This window comes from Dama dama, chromosome 3 (genome assembly GCF_033118175.1).
Source record: "Dama dama isolate Ldn47 chromosome 3, ASM3311817v1, whole genome shotgun sequence".
In the NCBI taxonomy this organism is placed as follows: Eukaryota; Metazoa; Chordata; class Mammalia; order Artiodactyla; family Cervidae; genus Dama; species Dama dama.
In genome coordinates, this window is record NC_083683.1 from 42017142 (window position 1) to 42035162 (window position 18021).

Below are 18021 nucleotides of genomic sequence, written 5' to 3' on the forward strand. Positions count from 1 at the left end.
GGAAAGGTCACCTCTCCCCTTGTTCTTGACACTGAGGGGCCAGGGTAAAGGACAGAAGCTGAGCAGAGGTGAATAACCTTTCTCAGACTCCACAGCCAGGCCTCTCCTGCCCACCGCTTCTGATTTTTCAGGCAGTGGGGGGAAGGCAAGATTCACCCCTCTTCAGAAGGAGTAGTATGCTGGAGAGAATAAAAAGCACTTCAGAAGTGGAAGTTCCCTTCTGCCAGCCCTGCTGCACACCCTCGGGCAGAACCTCACCTCTCTGGCCTCCGCATATAACAGGGCACACACAGCACCAGGGTTTTATCAGCTTGAAGAGACAGTGCACGTGAAGACGCCCGATGCACTTTCACCCGGCAAACAACACACACAGCCAGGCCTGGTCTCCCTTCTTTATTGATCTCTGGCTATAGCAGGGTTCTGAGAGACCGTGGACAAGGGTCAGTCACATGCGTCTCTACCCCGCTCTGGGTGGGGTAGGAGGGACGAGTGGCAGGTGGCAGGTCTGAAAGACCGTGGATACGACTTCACACGCACAGGGCCCACTGTACAAATGCATGTCTGATATTTACAAGGAAGGAGGAGGGCAGTCACTGGACATGAGCCTTTCCTGGGACAGAGTGGGGCCAGAGGAGCCTGAGGAGAGGAAGGGGCGGGGGCCTGGCTGGGCTGGCCGCAGAGGCGGCGACAGCAGCACTCGGGAGCCCCTGCCCAGCTGCCTTCCACCTGCTACTCCCCACTTGTCCCAGGAAAGGGCCTCCTGGGCCGGGGCTGGGAGGGGAGGGACCCTCTCTGTCAGCAACGCAGGATTACTGAGGACACCTCACCCTCCCCATGCGCCCTGAACCCAACCCAGCTCTCCTGCCTGAGCTCTAGGATGCATCCTGAAGGTGCTTTTCTGGGGAGACCTCAAAGCACTTTACAGACATTGGTCGGATGGGAGCCTCCTGGCCCCAGGGGAGGGGAAGGAGGTGACAGGTTCAGGACTCGGCCGGGGCAGGTGACAAGCCCCAGGGCCGAGACCCATCCCAAGTCCTTGAGGACCCCAGGAGAGGTCCCCCTCTCAGCCCCCGGTGGCTATGGCACCTCCTCCCCCAGTCACCATTCCAGAAGGGGAGAGAGGGAAGACTGCAGAGTCTGGGCAGGGGTGGGGGTGAAGCAGTGCAGGTCTAGGGTACAGAGGATGCCCCATTGCCAGGCCCTAGAAAGGTGCCATGCCCTGAAGGAGCCCATGCCCCTGTGCACAGAGCTCTGAAAACCCCCAGCTTCCTATCCTGTTCCAGCCCCTCCCAGGGGAGGAAAAGGGGGACCCAGACCTGCCAGCTAAGATCTGGGGTGGGGGGCTGAGGAAACCCCCAAAATGTATTGCTTAGAAACTTGGAGGCAAAAAGGATGGGGGAGGGCCCAGGGGGCTGGCATCTCCGACCCTCCCCCCAAGCCCTGGGAAACCTCCAGGAAGCTCCCCTCCAACCAGTCATCTGGCCACGGGGAGAGTCCAGAGGCAGGGGGATGGACACAGTGACCATTGGGAGCCCGAAGTTCCCCAGTCTTGCCACCGGGAGAGTAAAGTGCGCCCCAATGGGTGTCGGGTGGGGAGGGGCCCTTCCCCCAACCCCACAATCTGGCATTCGTCCTTTGGGTGGGTTTTCTGTTCCTCAACGTCCATGCTCCCTCAGAGCAGATGGGGGAGCCAGTCCCAATGGATGGTACTGATGACATCGAACACTCTGGACTCAGTGAAGACCTAAGGGAACAGAGGACCCCTCAGTGCTCTGATCTCTGCCTTCATCTCCAGCCTGCCTTACCTTCTTCAGGTCCGACCCCACTCAGTGCTGGGTGCAGCTGCAAAAAAAATGCCCTGCAGAAGAAGGGCATTGGGGGGTTCGGGGGGGGGGGGGGTTGGTGCTGGAATGAAGTCATGCGGCGCTGAGCTCCGGAGCCTGGGGCCTGGCTGTGCTTCTCCTGACCCTGACTCAGAGCTGCTCAGCCCAACCCCGAACTGGGGAGCTGCCCCCTCTCTTCCTGGAGGGTCTGGACCAAGAAGCAGGAGGACACCCCCTGCTTCCCACTTGGGCCCTGGCTTGGGTCTTTGTGTTCACTTCCTCCAGGTTCCCGCCTGGAAGGAGCAAGGGAGAACCTCACCTCTGCGGAAGCCCAGAGATGCCCCTTCCGAGAGGCCTGTCCCGACACCCGCCTCGCCCTCCTCCCCGCCCACTGCCACAGGCTCACCGGGGCCAGGCCCCGCTAGTCCAGATTCCCGTTCTGGTTGTGCTCATCCTCGGCAGGGGAGGCGGGGGCCTCTTCCTCACAGGGGGACAGCTCATCAATGGACATCTGGTTGGTGATGCCTATAGGAGAGCGGGGAGGAAGCTGGGACCAGGCCGAGCAGTAGGTTTTCCCCGAACCCAAGGGATATGTGGAGAAAAGGAAGTGATTCCCACGCACCCTCTTCCTTCAAGCTGAGCTACGTTCAACCTGTGCCCTCCTGGGGAGAGGCTCCCCAGCCTTGCTAAAATGCACAGCCCTCAGCCCCCACATTAAGGAAGAGACGCATCAGCCGGGGCCACCGGTTACCCCAGCCACACCACTGACAGACCGCCAGTGTGCACGGGGCCCCTCGGGTGGTGGAATACTGCTGTCCCTATCCTCTCTCCAGCCCCCATTCTAGAACATTCCAGGTGGGTCAGCCTGTGCCTGATCCCTTTTCCCAACTCAGGGAAGGCGTCGGACAAAGGGCTGCTCAAGGGGCTTCGGGAAAATGGACCCACTGCTGCTCAGGCTTCCCTGGTAGGTGGCTCAGGTGGTAAAGAATCCGCCTGCAACGCGGGAGACCTGGGTTCGAGCCCTGGGATGGGAAGATCCCCTGGAGGAGGGCATGGCAACCCACTCCAGTATTCCTGCCTGGAGAATCCCCATGGACAGAGGAGCCTGGTGGGCTACAATCCACCGGGTCGAAAAGACTGAGCGACTAAGCACAGCACAGTTGTTCTATCAGCCGCCCTCCCGACAAGGCCTTATCCTCCCAGTGGACCCACCGCTTGCCGCCCGTTCCTTCCATTTCTGCTTGTTCTCCTGAATGTATTTGGTCCAGGTGGAACGGAAGCTGACCACGTCAGGGTTGGGGTCTCCCACTTCTACATCCAGAGAAGGCTGGCGCCACTGGAAGCTATAAGCAGGACCCGCCCACATTGTGGAGGTGAGACCCCGCCCACATTGTGGAGGTGAGACCCCGCCCACATTGTGGAGGTGAGACCCCGCCCACATTGTGGCGGTGAGACCCTGCCCACCCCAGGACGGTCCTCCGAGCCCTCAAGAGTAGAGAGGATGGAAGCCTCATCCTCTTCTTTTCTCTCTGCTGGGTACCCCACCCCAGTCCCCACCTCTCTCCATACCTTCCCTTCTACTAGAAGGAAAATGAAAACAGCATTAGCCAGAAAGGCAATAAGGACAGAGCTAATGGGAGAGATTAAAATATGGTGGAGGGGACGCGGGTGCAGGCCACACCCTCTGCCCCCATCCTTTCGCCCCGACGTCTGACCCACAGCAGAGGAGTCACTGTTTCTCCACCACCCCACCAGTCGGTTCTCTCTGTGGGCCCTCTGGCCACCCCAGCCACCCTCACTCACCTGGGCTGGGTTTTAGACTTGGAGTCGTCGTCCCCGGTGGGCTGGACACTCTTCTCAGCCACATCGGTGAGCACAGAAAACGTGGGCTCCACTATGAAGTCGATGAAGCCTGCGGTGCATGTAACAGGGAGAAGGCTGACCTGGGGAGTTGCGCAGAGGACACGGCCGGCACACCGGTGCCCCCAGCCGCATGGAACACAGTCACCTGGGGCTCAGAAGTTCCCAGTGGGGGCAACCTTTGTGATGATGTCTTTGTGACCCCAGAGAACTCCACCCCAGCCCTCCACGCTCCAGCACAGCAGCTTGCCTTGACGGGAAAAACAGCTTTAGGAATGGGGACTGGGAGCCATCCCGACCCGGCCCAGCCCAGCCAGCATCCTTGACCTTTCCCAACCCTCTCCTCCCTGCAGGAAGGGACACTCACCAATCTGGGACTGCGCCACCAGGGTGGAAGTGCGGTCACAGAGCGGAGAAAAGGGCAGGCCCAGCTCTGCCTCCTTGTCACCCTGGGGGAGCAGACAGGGTGGGGACTTATTTCAGTCTACCTGGTTGGGGTGCAGCTGCGGGTAGCGGGGCTGCAGGGGGAGAAGAGGGAGCTCTGTGCCTTTGACCTGGAAATGAGCGGCATGCAAATGCCACCGCCAGTAATGACTGCTAAGCTTTTCGGAGATGACATTCTATCCCATGGGTCTGGGATCAGGTTGGCAGCTGCAGGCAGCTGAACAAGGAGCTGGAGGAGGAATGGGGAACTTGGAAAACATGGGGGAGAGAAGGCCCCGTGGGCAGGGGCAGGCAAAGATGCCCCCTACCTGGCGGAAGAATTCCTCCATGAGGGCCTTGGTCCAGCGGCTGTGAACCGACCACTGCTTGGTGGGGTGGCTAATGTCAGCAGCATGAAGCAGCAGAGACAGGGCCTTGGACTTGTCAATCCTGTCGGGGCAGGTGGCAAGGGAAGGGAGACTGATCCTTTAGGAAAAGGAAGCCTGGACCATTCCTAATTTCCCATCACACTCTCTCTCTCAGATCTAACGTCAAATACCCTCTGAGACGAGATACACACACACACTCTTACATATGTATAGAAAACAGCCCAAGCTCTCAGAATCAAACGGCCTGGAATCGAATCCTCACTATACATTTCACACACTGGCTGTGTGATGTACAGCAAGTCACTTAAAATTTCCATATTTCATTTTCCCGTTCTAAGTAGAAATCAAAACAGGATCTGCCACAGAGAGTTGTTCTGAGAATTAAATGACATACAACATATAGGTATTTAGAATAGTGTCTGGCACCTAATAAGTGCTCGGTAGACGTTACCTATAATTATTATTATTATAATTATTATTATGATTCGCCAACAATGACACGCTCTGACCCTGCCCACTCTCCCACACACAGACACTGTACATTAACACACACCTTCAGGACACACACAAACACCGTCTGTTCTCTCTTACATTTATATACTCCCACCCACTTTTAAGCAACATTAGATGTAATTGCAACATTTGTTCTGTGCTTTTTTTTTTTTAACCTCACACAACTCTCCCAGTAGCCCTGTTAGAGTGGGGGCTGGCAGTGAGCTGTTGTGGATGGGGGCATACTTCTCACACATAGGGAAACGAGTCCAGAGGGCTGAATGATTTTCCATTACATTCCAGAGTAGGCCTGTCCTAAAGCTTCCCTGAGGACACCAATCTCAGACCCCCAATTCAAACGCTCTCCAGTAGTCTGGCTGCCTGGGCTGTTCACAAACCCAAGGCCAGGTGCACATGTCCATCACATACACCAGATACCCTCAGATACTTGGAGCCAGGAGAGTTTCTATATCCTGGTAAAGACTTAGCACACCCATTACCCTGTGGATGCCCTCCAATTCACACATCCCTCACTCTGGCCTCACCCCAGCCACACCCCACCAGATGTCACCTCTCCAGCTGCTGCAAGGCTGTCTTCATGGACTTCACTTGCTGGAAATGGCAGGACATGTCTGTGGCCAACACCATCTCGATGACCAGAGCCCGCAGCTCTCTGAAGGGACAGAACCCGAGGAGTGATCAGCACTGCTAGACAGGAAGCCTAGGAAGCAGGAAGAGGGGGCTGGGGTGAGGGGGTCTCCGGGGGTGCCCACGCCTGGCTTCTGCTCACACAAACTCATCCTTGGTGAGGTTGATGAAGATGTTCATCTCGTCGTCCTGCATCATTCGGAAAACCGAGCTGATGTGGTGATTCTCCAGCACTGAGCGGTCATTGTACAGGATGGCACACTCCGACCTGCAAAGCACACGGCCACCAGGTCCAGCCCCCTGGACCGCCGCTGCTGCCCACCCACCCCGCCCCTGCCACACCCCACCCCTCACTTGGTCTGGATGTGGAAGCTGTTGGTGGTGCCAGTGTGCTCGTAGTCATGGATGGCTGCAGCAAAGATGATGGCCAGGACCTCAATCTCCGACAGGCAGTGCTGGGAGAAGGAGACAGGCAACGAGAGGGGGCTGACCCCGTCGGCTGCCCAAAGACCCCCACACACAGGCTGGACTGCTCATCCCAGCCCCACCATGCTTCCTGTCCAGCTCTTGGGCTAAATGCAGTCAGATTTCTCAGCTCCAAGAACTGCCAAAGACCCTCTTCCATCCCTACTGACAATATTCCCTCTGCATCTGGCCATACAGCCCCAGTGCTGCCCAGGAAGTTACGGTGCACCCAGGAATTCTCTAGAGTGAATAAGTCCAATCCGACTCTGGAAAGACTTTGGGATGTCAAAGGAGAGGAGCCGAAGAGAGAAAAAAGGAAGTGAGAGTACCGACTGTAGGCTGGACTCCCCGGTTCTGCAGCCGTGAGACCCTGAATCCCAGAGGAGTGACCTCCAGGGCACCTACCACCATCCCTGTGCGGAGCAAGAAGCAGTGGACCGTCTGGGTGACGTCAGCTGCGTGGATCTGGTTGTGGTAAGGGTTCTTGTACTTCCCATAGCCTGTCTCCAAGGCATCCAGGAAAGTCATCAAAAACACAGTGGGAATCTGCAGTGGGAGAGGGGCAACTGAGATTTGTGGAGATGTGCAAATGGCAGGCCACCGACGACAGAGGCCAGTGAGGCCCTTTCATGAAAAGACAACAGCGCTAGGAGAGCACTGGCCCTGCAGTGAGCTGGGCTTGCATCCTGGCTCTACACCCGCTGGCTGTGTGACCTTGGGCAAGTCACGTGCCTCCCTGTCTCTGATGCTTAATTGAAGAATGAAGATACTACCACCTACCTTGAATTTAATGAGATAAGTACAGTACAAGGTACTTAGCAAGTGCTCTCCCAAGAGTAGCTATAATTATTATTATTTCCCTGGAGATTTTGAAGAAGAGGAAAGAAAACTTCCCTCCTACCTTCCAATCACCCCATCCCATCCCCAAACCAATACCATGGAGAGGGGCTCAGAAGCAGGGGAAAGAATAAGAAGACCCGGGGAGGACCCTGAGACCCTGACCCTAGCTCTGAGAAGCCTTCCCCACCCTCTGTCCATCACAAACACACACACACACACACACACACACACACACACACACGCACACTCATGCACCAGGAGCCAGAGCTCTGTCAGGTTCAATCCTGTCTAGGTCTCTGCATATGCCCTGGGACATGTTCACCTCCTTCAAAGGCCCAAGGCCCCCAAAGGGCAAGGCTGGTGTCTGCACCTGTCGCTGGATCTCTGAGGCTGCGAGGAGAGCGGGGTTCAGGGCTTGGGGAACCCTCTGTAGAGATGAGCAGTGGTGGCGAGACACAGAGAAGGTGCCACTAGTCAGTCAGACCCTGACATCCCCCGCCCCCACCCCTGGAGGGCTGTGCCCCAAATTCAGGGAATTTTAAAGGACTGTTTCCATGACAACTGCCCTTGCTTTTGCGTTGCCATGGCGTCCCTGGAGGAAAGGAAGGGAAGGGGAGGGGCAGGACAGGGGCCGGGTGCCCAGAAAGGGAATGTGGAGCTTAAAAGAGCTGCTCCAGCTGGGGTCTCTACTGGGCAAGGACCCTAGAGCATGGAGACCCCTCTCTCTAACTGCCTTGGAGCAAGGCGGTTTGGGGCTGGGCCAAACCCAACCTGATGTAGTGACTCTTGGGGTACCCCAGAACCATCCTTCCTTGGTGTCTGGAGGAAGTCTGCGAACCAGTTTGGAGAAATGTGAGCTGAGAAAAGTCTTAGGAAAAAGAAGACCCTGCTATTCTCTGTCCTGGAGAGGGCAGGATTGGAAAGAAGAAAATGAAACGGCAGAAGAACAGGCCTTAGGCAGGCCCGAAGAGAATCTCAGAGCATCTTACAAAAGTTCTGGGAACTCCCTTGAGAGTTGTTGTAAAAGGAGGAGTCAAGGGTCAAGGAAAGGCTCTCACACACCAATACTCTATTATAGGGGAGTGGAAGCAGAGGGTGTTGGGGGACCTTCCAGGGCCCTCTGGGAGGGCCTTTCTACTGGACTCCTTTGACCACACCTCAAGTCCCTCCATGGGACATGGCAACCCACTCCAGTATTCTTGCCTGAAAATTTCCATGGACAGAGGAGCATGGTGGGCCACAGTCCATGGGGTCTCAAAGAGTCAGACACAATTGAGCAACTGAGCACACAGGCACGCATGCCCCTCAGAACACACACTTTCTCTCTGACCTAACATCCACTGTCACTCCACCCAAGTGCAGACCTAATATCCCCCTCATCCTCCAACTGTGGTTTCTCCGCAAGGAAGTGATTTTTTTTCCAGCCCCTGTTCCCCAAAGACGCTCTCTCCTGGCACAGGATCTGAAGAAGATTTTAATCCCATATTCTTCCCGGCCAGCCACGCTGAAGAGCAAGTGGAGTTTATACCCTCCCTCCCCTCCTCCAGCCCTACCTAGCCTTGCCAAGAGCTGATCCTCTCCATAAAATTCCTTGGACAGAGACTGGAGCCCGAGGGGGAGGGGAGGAGAGGTCCCCTCCCCCCCCCCCAAAAAAAAAAACAGATGGAGAGACATTAATCCTGCAAGGCACCAGCTGACAGTCTCTGGACCCTAGGACTCCAGTGTCCACGGGCAGGAGGGCTGAAATGGGGCTGAATTGCAGCCAGGCTGGAGAGGACAAGTTAGGGGACAAAGGAGGACAGGCCAGAACCCTGGGCTGGACAGCCACAGGCTAGAACCTTCCCCTGGAAAGCAATACATGAAGCCAGAGGCTGGGACTGCAGCAAGTGGAGTAAAGGCCAGACTGGGGTGGACACAGGGTGACTGCCCCAACAGTGAGACCAAGCCAGAAAGCCCACAGAATCCACCTGTAGGAGCAGATTGGTGGGAGTGGGGAACCCTGCCCAGAGGCAGAGGTAGGAGGCTGCCCAACCTTAAAGCGGCTGATGAGGTTGTGCCGAGTCAGCAGCTCAAAAACGATGGTCCTCAGGGCGTGGTCGTCTGCTGCCCGGTTCAAGGAAAAGACATCAAAGCACCAAAGGTCCACGTTCTGTGGAGAAACAAGGAACTAGGCAGGGACATTCCCAAGAGGGACATCCCAGCAGCAGCAAGGGCTGCAGTTAGACCTCAAGGAGGACTTTCCAATTATTATAGACGTATGGGATGCAGGAAAATAAGGAAATGGTAAACAGGCTTCTTTCTTCCCAGATATCATTCAGTATGGGAATGATAAGAAGTCAGGAGTTTGCCTCTCAAGTGGGTCAAAGTTGTTTTGAGAAACGGAAATGACAATTAAAAGAGGAAGTAAAAATCACCCCATAGAAGTCTGAAAGTCCTGAGGACTATTCTGTACCCCCACAACCTTCTCCCCGGAATCACCTTGAGACAGTTGAGGACCGCAGTGGAGTAGGTGGGGCCCACAGAGGTGTATGTTCTCCGGAACATCCTGAGGGAGAAGAAGGAAAGGAGCCCCGGAGTGAGGTCTGATCATGGGGTCTGATCAGGCGGGGCTGGGTGGATGGGCCAGGGGCACATGCAGCTGGTGATACAGTGGAGTCCTGGAAGACCCCACAGGGAAAGTGGGCCACAGCCAGGGGCCGAGGGAGGCAGGGCGCGGCGAGCCTTACCGCTCCACGAAGATGCCCGCCTGCACTGCATGCACGATGCTCCGGAACTTGGGCTTCTCTTCCGCTCGGCGGCCTTTAGCCCGGGTCTGCTGGGTGAAGGTGGAGGCCAGCCAGTCCCGCACCTCCGAAGGCACCGCGTCAGACCGCAGCTCCTGCAGCTCATCCTCCGTGTCCAGGATTTGCCTGAGGCCCCAGAGGGGGAGTCACAGAGGAAAGACTGCAGGTGCTTCCTCAGCCTGGAGACCCTGGGCCCAGCCACACCCCACACCCTGGAAACTCTCACACCAGCCTCTCCCTTCACTGACTCTCCCTTGTCTGTCTATGCTAAGTCTTTTTACTTCTATTTCTCTATAACAGGTCACTCTGTGAGAGTGAGCACCCCAATTCTGGGAGCATTCAAGCAGCCAGTGGCATGGATATCACCTGTCGAGGATGCTTCATACCAGCAATGCTGTCCAGCAGAAATAAAATGCAAGCCATATGTAAGTGATTCTAGGTTTTCTAGTTGCTTTAGTCACGTCTGACTCTGCGACCCCATGGACTGTAGCCCGCCAGGCTCCTCTGTCCATGGGATTCTCCAGGCAAGAATACTGGAGTGGGTTGCCATGCCCTCCTCCAAGAGATCTTCCCAACCCAGGGGTTGAACCCATGTCTGTTATGTCTTCTGCATTGACAGGTGAGTTCTTTACCACTAGCGCCACCTGGAAAACTCAAGTTTTCTAGCAGCCATATTCAAAAGGTAAAAAGAAACAGGTGAAACCTCCTTAAATGATAACTTTCCTTTAACCTAATATGCTCCAAGTACTATCATTTCAACATGAAATCAATATAAAATATATTAATGAGACATTTTACATTTTTTTTCCCAAATCTTTGAAATCCAGCATGTTTTTTGTCTGTACATACACATCTCCGTTCACACTTGCTACATTTGAAGCCCCACTAGCCACATGTGACCCGTGCCTGGGCAGAACAGGTCTGGAAGGCCTCTGCCCTGAGCTTTAAGGCCCCTCCCAGCTCTGGAAAGGTCTCCTCCTCCTGATAACCTGTGTTTGTCTCTCTCTGCAAGTCTCTGTTCCTCTGCCTCCTTATCTCTGCTGATAATTCTACCTATAGATCTATCTGTCCTCACTCGCCGCCTCCCTCCTCTGGCCCTGTCATGCGTGTCTATCCCCAGCTTTCTGTCTGACTCCCCATCCCTGGATCACGGTGTCTGGCTGGCATCTTTCTCCTCTGTGTGTGGGTTTTCTCCCCGCCGCTCCGCGTCACCACTCTCACCGAGTCTCATCTATATAGACGGCCTCCAGCAGAGAAGCTGTGTACTCCAGGTTTTTCTTCAGCTCCTCAATGTTTACCTCCCCGTTCTCCAACTGCTTCACCATGTAGCGCAGCCTGTGGGGGGGGGGGGGGGGGGAAATGGGGTGGGTACAGAGAACCTGCTTAGGCGCCGCTACCTTGTCAAGAGAACAGGATACCTCTAATAGGATGGATGCATGTTCCAGAAACAGCCGCAGCCTTCTATAACGCATTAATCTTTCTAACAGAATAACAGCAGCTAATGTTTTTCATCACAGGCCATTGCCACCACCTGTACTAAGTTTATCTACCCCCCAAAGTTAAACCCCAGGCTCTTCCACAGTCCCCACCCACCTCTGACCTCTCAACACCTTCCCTTTAGTCAGTATTTCCTGTAAACTCTTGTTTAGATTGCCTGGGGCCCAGCAGAATTAGGCAGGTACAAGCCCCTGGGGTGATGTTTTGAGGATGATCTGTTTCATAGTCTGAATAACCAAGAGATGAAACTGCCTCTTTCCCTCTGATAGAGGACTTTGGGAACAACAGCCATCAAAAGGGCCCCCAGCATTCTTTCATTAAGTCTCTTGGTTTGGGTAGGGAGGGGGTACATGTCCACAGCCCCTCTGTCCCTGGCAGGGATGGCGAAGACACAGAACAAAGACCAATCTGAATGCTTTTGCCTGGCCTCACTCCATCCAGGCAGAGCTAATGGATTATGATTCCAGAATCCATCAACCAGGACAAAGCAAGATTAACCCCTGCCTCCCTGGTGTCGCTCCAGAGAGAGCCTCTGGCAAAGGGTGACTGTACCCCTCCCCTACCTCTGCCGTGAGGCAGCTTCACCCAGAGCCAAAGTGGTGAGGGTGGGGTCAGGGGTCTCACTTACTGGATGCTTTGCCTGAAGGGACCATCCCTCATATTTTGCACTCACGAATTCTGGGGGATTAGCTGGGTGGTTTCTTAAAAGTCTGCTTTATGACTGCTGGAGACCAGCCCAGGCAGTCATAGGTACACAAAGCTCTCTGACTTTAGGTAGTGATTTTAAAGAAAGCAATGAAACATTCCCCTCTGGCTCCTTCTCCCAGCTCTGCCCCACCCCACCTAAAAGCAAGGTGAGGTGAAACAGTGGCCAGCACAATTCCCCACTGAGAGGGGCTTCGGAAACCCAAGGTCACCCTATGAGTCAGGGAGAAGAGTATGAGTCAGGGACCAGAGGCTGAAATTAGCATCGATTCCCAGGGATGCTGGGGGAGGGAGAACAATGGCATTCCTGAACAGAAGCAGCTCTAGAATCCTGGGGTCTCAGCAGCTTTGGAATAGGGGCGCCCAAAATAGCCAGCCCAGGAAGCATCACCGGCCAACTCTCACCCCAGGGACCAGCAGTCCTGGCCAAAGACAGGTCTGAAAGCAGATGAGGCAGAAGGGAAAGAGGGAAAATGGTGGGGAAAGAAGCTGGAGGGTGAGGCTGCAGCCTCCTCAGTGGGTTATCTTCAAACTGCACTCCCACCCTCCCTGCTGCACCTTCTCCACGTGAAAAGAGCAGGTTGTTCCACGAGGAAGGGCCCTGGTTCCGTACAGCCCAGCCTCAGCTCAGGCTTCATGAGGGAGGAGGAGTAGAGGCCAACAACATAAAGGCTTTCCAGCCAATGAGCTGGAAATTGGTGACTGAGAGCCGACCAGGGATCACACAGCAAAGAGGTGCCGCTGCCTCTAGGGCCCAGGCGCAAGCTGGGGCTGCCCTCTCCCAGTCAGTCCCCATGGCCAGGGACCCTTGAGTCTGGGGACACAACCCAGGAAGAAGGAAAAGCCCCTGCTCTGATCTTTTCCCATCCCAGCCCTAAATCTTCCACTTCAATCAGCCCTTTTTACAATGGAAAACTCTGCCCACTAGGGGTCAATGCCCACCACCAAAGTTCTGCCTTCTTTCTTGAGCCACCCTGGGAAACACATCCTAGCACAAGCTCCCAAAGTGAACAGCCAAGCCCACGGGTGCTTATTTGCATGTATTCGCATAATCTCTTAACAATGCTGCCAGCTCTACATTTTTAAAAGTGCTTTCTCCTACATTATCTCCTTCTATCCTCACAATGGGCCTAGAGGGAAGGAGGGAGGGAGGGGAGGAAGGCTGTGCAACCCTATTTCCAGTGTAGAAACGCAGGATCTCAGCACAGTTCTGAGAGGTAGAAAGTCCACATACAAGCTTTTCACTTCCTGGATATGAGCCCTGGGCAAGTCACTACTTCTTCATCAGTGTCTACCAAAGTGTGGCCTATGGACCACTGACATAAGAATCACCTGGGATACTGGTGAAAAATTTTATTCTGGGTCTCCCCACACACCTACTTAACCAGATTTTCTAAGGTTTGGGTCCAAGGATCTGTATTTTTAACAAACATCCCAGATAATTCTAACTCACCCTAAAGTTTGAGAATCTTTATTTTCAACCTTCAATTCCTTCGTCTGTAAAATAGGATTATAATAAACTACCTGTGGTGCTCACGTGGGCAGCACTAAACCACCTGTGAAGAGCTGCTGTTTAGTCGCTCAGTCATGTCTGATTCTTTTGCAACCCCATGGGCCGCAGCCTGCCAGGCTCCTCTGTCCACGGGATTTTTCAGGCAAGAATACTGGAGTGGGTTGCTATTTCCTTCTCCAGGGGAACTTCCCAATCCAAGGATCGAACTCGCACCTCCTGCATTGGCAGGCAGATTCTTTACCGCAGAGCCATCAGGGAAGCCACCTGGGGAGAGCTGTTAATAAGAGGATTAAATGAAATAATGCATGCAAAAAGCCTGGCATATACAATGAGGCTCTATAAACATGATTTGTATTAAATTTAACTGACCAGCATCATGCCTGCCCCCACCCAGCTCACACCTCACTCCCTTTGAATCCAGCAAGCACCTGCCTTCTTGATCCCAAGTCCAGGTGAAGAACGGTGAGCCTAATTTGGATGGAGGCTGGTAATTAGGAAGCCCCCTAGCAGAGGAAATGAGAGGATGATAATGACCATGATCTCTCCTTTATAATTACATACCACAATCACCTTATAGGGGTGGTTATATGACTTGTCTAGGGTCACACAGCTTGTCAATCTCAATCAGGCCGGCCAGCCTAAAACTCACTCTACTGGAGCCTAACTGTGCTCCAAACACCAAAAGTGAGGCTGGACCCCACTGAATCATAGCTCTTCAGTGTCAGTCATCTGTCCTTCATGGGGTGATGGTGTCTGAGGACAGACACCATCAGACTCACAGGAAACTGGGGGTGTCTTGATAGCACTCACAATGACTTGTCTGTCCTGGCAGCTGTGCCCAGAGCACATAGTATGTGCTCAGTAAATGTTCATTGAACAAAATAAAAGGGAAAGGGGGCAGATTAATCAGGTGGGGGGCTATCTGCCAGGGCTCACAATTGAGATCTCAGCCTAGGGAGAAGAGCGTGGTTGTAGGCTGGCTTTCAACACACCCCTCCCCTCAAGTTCCTCCCGCCTCTACCTCTCGATCTTGTCCAGAAGTTCTTTTACAGCTCCTGTTGAAATCTGAACCCAACATGATCCAGATACCAGAAGGAGAGGGGAGGGACGGAAAGAAAGATTAAAGAATAAATTTGACAAGCGGGTGTCCAAGGAGGGGGCCTGGACTCAGGCAGCTGGAAGGATCCAGGTGCTAAACCTCCCCCTCTTGGAGTTACATAACTTTCTCCACGACACTTCCGGGCCTGGTAGGATCTCCCCAGACCCACCCAAAATCCTCACCTCACCATTCGTCTGCTTGTATGGGTAGAATGCTCACCCCTGTCCAGTCCTCATCCAGACCTAAGGAAAACTGGAAGCTTCCCAAGAGTCCTCCCACTCCACTCCTAGTGCTGGTTCACCATCTCCACTTCTTTCTTCTTTACCTTCCCCACACCATGGGAAAGTCTCAGGTCCTGACCCCTGGAGGCCCCAGTCTCTCCCAGCTCTAGGTAGCCAGCTGGAAAAGGTAGCTTCTGGGCAGTAATAATCCCAATGCCCCAGACAAGTGCAGCTCTCCAGCCCCCATCAGATGATCTGGTGATTTCCGGCACCCACACTCCCTGAAAGATCACTGTAAGTAGAGAGCTTAGGACAGAGTAGCCTCAAGCTAAGGGACTGGGAGTTGAAAGAAGAATCCTAACTCCCTTTTGGGTTTTTAAGACCAGATGAGATACTGGAGGAATGTGAGGTCTTAAGAATGCTGGGGTTCAGGAGGGAGAGAAAGAGGGAAAATACTGCTAAGTCACCTGCCACTGCTTAGTCACACACACACACACACACACACACACACACACACACACACCCCCATATGGGACTGTCAAGTCTTGATCCTGCTCTTCCACCACACTACAAGTAGTAGACCCGCAGCAGCCTGTCATCCGGTCCTCCTCCTCCCCTCTCCCTTCCTCATCCCTGGAGCCTACCTGAGGATGGGCCCCTGGAGGTGACTCCTCCGCACAGGAACGGGGCTGGCCATGGGAATCAACGTTCTCTACTTCAGAGTATCAGAATGCTGCCCCCCCCAGGCCCCTGGGCTCCTGAGGGGAGTGGTTCCCTTTTAGGCCCCTGACTTCCTTCTCTAGGTCTCAGCAAAAGTGACTGACTGACTGAACAGAGAGAATTTAGGGGAGGGGAACAGGAGGAGCCTGGCTGGAGGAAGGAGTGATGAGGCAGAGACTCAGCCCACAACTGGGTGAGAGGCCGCGGGAAAAGTTTCACATCTGAATCAGACTAAAAACAAGAATCTGTTCTCAGAAGAATCCCAGAAAGGACAGAAATAGCATAAGCCAGCCCCTTGCTCTGAGGAGGTGGGGCTCCTCTTTCGGGGGAAGGAAAGGGTTAGCAGGAGGCTTAAGGGGACAGGGACAGGGGCAGGGAGCCATCCTGACTTTGTCCTGAAGAGGAAATCTGCCGTGGAGTGGAAGGAACCCTCCAAGAGCGCCCCAGCTAGGCTAAAGCAGATTTGGCTCCCTCCCAGGGTCTTTTTCTCTGGGGCCACTCTTCAAAATGAGCTTTAACCCACCTGCAAGGATGGAAACAAGACAGGAAGAGAACTAGAAACTGCAGAAAAGGGGCTTGCTGAAGCTAGGGATCCGGGTCTCCTTACCCAGAGACCCACTCAACAAGGAGGAAAGCCCCCACCCAAGCAGTGACTGAAAGTCAGGACTTGCTCATCGAAACCGAGAAGCTAGGCGACTTGAATACTGCCAGCCCCAGTTTTCTCATCTGTCAAACGGGGACTGGGAAATAACCGTGAACTGACTGGAGAGAGGTCTTTCCAGCCCAGAGGGAGAAGTGACGGGATAGCCCACGAAGAGCCTGCGGGACCAAGGCCCCGTCTCTCGCTTCCAGGCTTTGCTCCCGCTCAGGTTAGGAAGGGAAGAACCCGGCCTCTGCGGTGCGAGGTGGATGTGCGCAAACAGCCCCAGCCCGCCTCCCGATTGGCTATGGGGTGACGTCACCAATACAAGCGCATGGGAGCTGCGATTGGTCAGCGGAGGGGCTGGGCGGGGCTAAAGGGGTGAAGCCTAGCGCCGCGGGTGAAGAGGTTCCGCGCAACTACAATCTCCTTCATCGACGGGTTGATGACGGTTGGTGAAGGGTAGGGTTGATGTAGGGGTGAGGAAAAGTGACTAGAAGGGATGTGTATGACAGAAGAAAGAGAAAAGAAACGGGACCCAGGATTTTATGATGGGAAGTCTTGCTTCATCGCCCACCGCACCCCTACCCACCAAAAGCAGGGAGAAACTAAAATACCTTGTCACTGTGCTATAGCCTTAAAGGATTATAACCAAATCAAGTTTGGGAAATTACTGGGACGAGTGGAAGTTGGCTTCAGCCCCAAAGCGGAACGGAGGTTAAATGTCTACAAAGTTGTGTAAACTCTTGGAAGCCATGAAGCAGGTGTTTTTAGAGAGAAAGGACTAGTCCTGGAGTCAGAGACCTGGAACTGCCTCTCGGGGATAAGGGACAAGTCATCCGGCCTGCTCTGTAGAAAAGCTCCTTTGAAGAGATAGAAGCGGGGTGGGAGTGGGGGCAGATGGTACACCAGCAAACACCAACTCAGGCCACTGCTGCCTCCTCACCTGACTCCAGGCCCAGCCCCCAACTGGCACCAACCCCAACCCTCCTACTGGAAGGTAAGAGATTTCTTAGACTAGAAAAGCTCCAGAGAGGATATCTTGTCCATCCCTCTGCTCCCTTGCCCAGTAGAACCAAAAGTAGTTGGACAGATAACAGCTTACCACATCACCCCAAGTACATACATGCTGCATCATCCCAGTGTGCATCCCACCATGCTCATACCAGCCTGTTATTAACTCTTCCTAATTAGAAAGGACATTGATCAACCTCCATCCCTTCCCAGGGAAAAAAATTTCACACATACCCACTCACCCACACATGTACACACATGCCACACTCTACTTCTGTCTGAGTTAAAGAGACTGAGCGAGAGCAAGAGCATAGATGTGATGACCCCAGCATGAATTTTCCTCTAGCCATTAAATGTAGTTTTAAAATAGCAAGCAGCCCAACTATCATGCCTCCCTCCCTGGTCCATCCCCACCCTTCCTCACCTGCCCTGAAGAATAGGAGTTGGGATAAGGGATGAGCAAAGCATAGGTGACTCTGCCCCTGGTCAGAAAAGAGGGGTATAAGGGGTTGTGGCTGGAGGGATGGATGGATGTTGAGGAATGGATTAATTGGCTGATTTAAAGGCTTAATCTCAGACTGAAAAAAATCAAGGAAATCATCTAAATCCAATAGAAAGAGGATATTAATTGAGATCAGGAGATTTTGCCTACCTTTTAGCACTATGTATGACCTTGAACAAGACACCCTGGGCTCCATTCTCCTTGTCTGTAAAATGAGTAAGTTCAAGCTTCATGGACTTCTCACAAGAGATCACACAAGAGCATTTTGGGAACTATAAAGTGATGTGTAAATGCACAATATTACTATTTCATTTTTGTTTTTGTTAATTCAGCAAAGGTTCATTACAAGTGCTCCATGAACAAAGCCCCCTGTGCCCACCCTTGTAC

General features: G+C 53.8%; 1 protein-coding gene across 5 annotated transcripts; it reads right to left on the reverse strand.

Annotated features, from left to right (window-relative positions):
* Positions 1 to 378: 378 nt before the first annotated feature.
* PDE1B (phosphodiesterase 1B) lies at positions 379 to 16369 on the reverse strand. Of its 5 annotated transcripts, none has more exons than XM_061126181.1 (16): positions 15403 to 15579; positions 13652 to 13712; positions 10945 to 11058; positions 9667 to 9849; positions 9419 to 9485; positions 8973 to 9089; positions 6506 to 6646; positions 5990 to 6090; positions 5778 to 5903; positions 5559 to 5660; positions 4436 to 4556; positions 4051 to 4132; positions 3627 to 3735; positions 3036 to 3166; positions 2230 to 2348; positions 379 to 1744 (listed from the first exon to the last, which is right to left on the reverse strand). In XM_061126181.1, the coding sequence occupies exons 3-15, from the start codon at positions 11046 to 11048 to the stop codon at positions 2245 to 2247; spliced, it is 1488 nt and encodes a 495-aa protein (XP_060982164.1). In that variant the 5' UTR covers positions 11049 to 11058; positions 13652 to 13712; positions 15403 to 15579; the 3' UTR covers positions 379 to 1744; positions 2230 to 2244. The 5 variants fall into 5 exon arrangements, with proteins under 5 accessions (XP_060982164.1, XP_060982173.1, XP_060982194.1 ...); XM_061126190.1 differs by lacking the exon at positions 15403 to 15579 and adding an exon at positions 14757 to 15210; XM_061126211.1 differs by lacking the exons at positions 13652 to 13712; positions 15403 to 15579 and adding an exon at positions 16242 to 16369.
* Positions 16370 to 18021: the final 1652 nt, after the last annotated feature.

What these genes read in the sequence shown, in the direction of transcription:
- PDE1B (XM_061126174.1), bottom strand. Translation starts at nt 15,455, where the DNA reads ATGGCCAGCCCCGTTCCTGTGCGGAGGAGTCACCTCCAGGGGCCCATC. An exon ending in GTCTATATAGATGAGACTCG is followed by an intron (nt 9,850 to 10,944) that starts GTGAGAGTGGTG and finishes CTGGGGCCTCAG; the next exon opens with GCAAATCCTGGACACGGAGG. An exon ending in AGCTTCCACATCCAGACCAA is followed by an intron (nt 5,904 to 5,989) that starts GTGAGGGGTGGG and finishes TGTGCTTTGCAG; the next exon opens with GTCGGAGTGTGCCATCCTGT.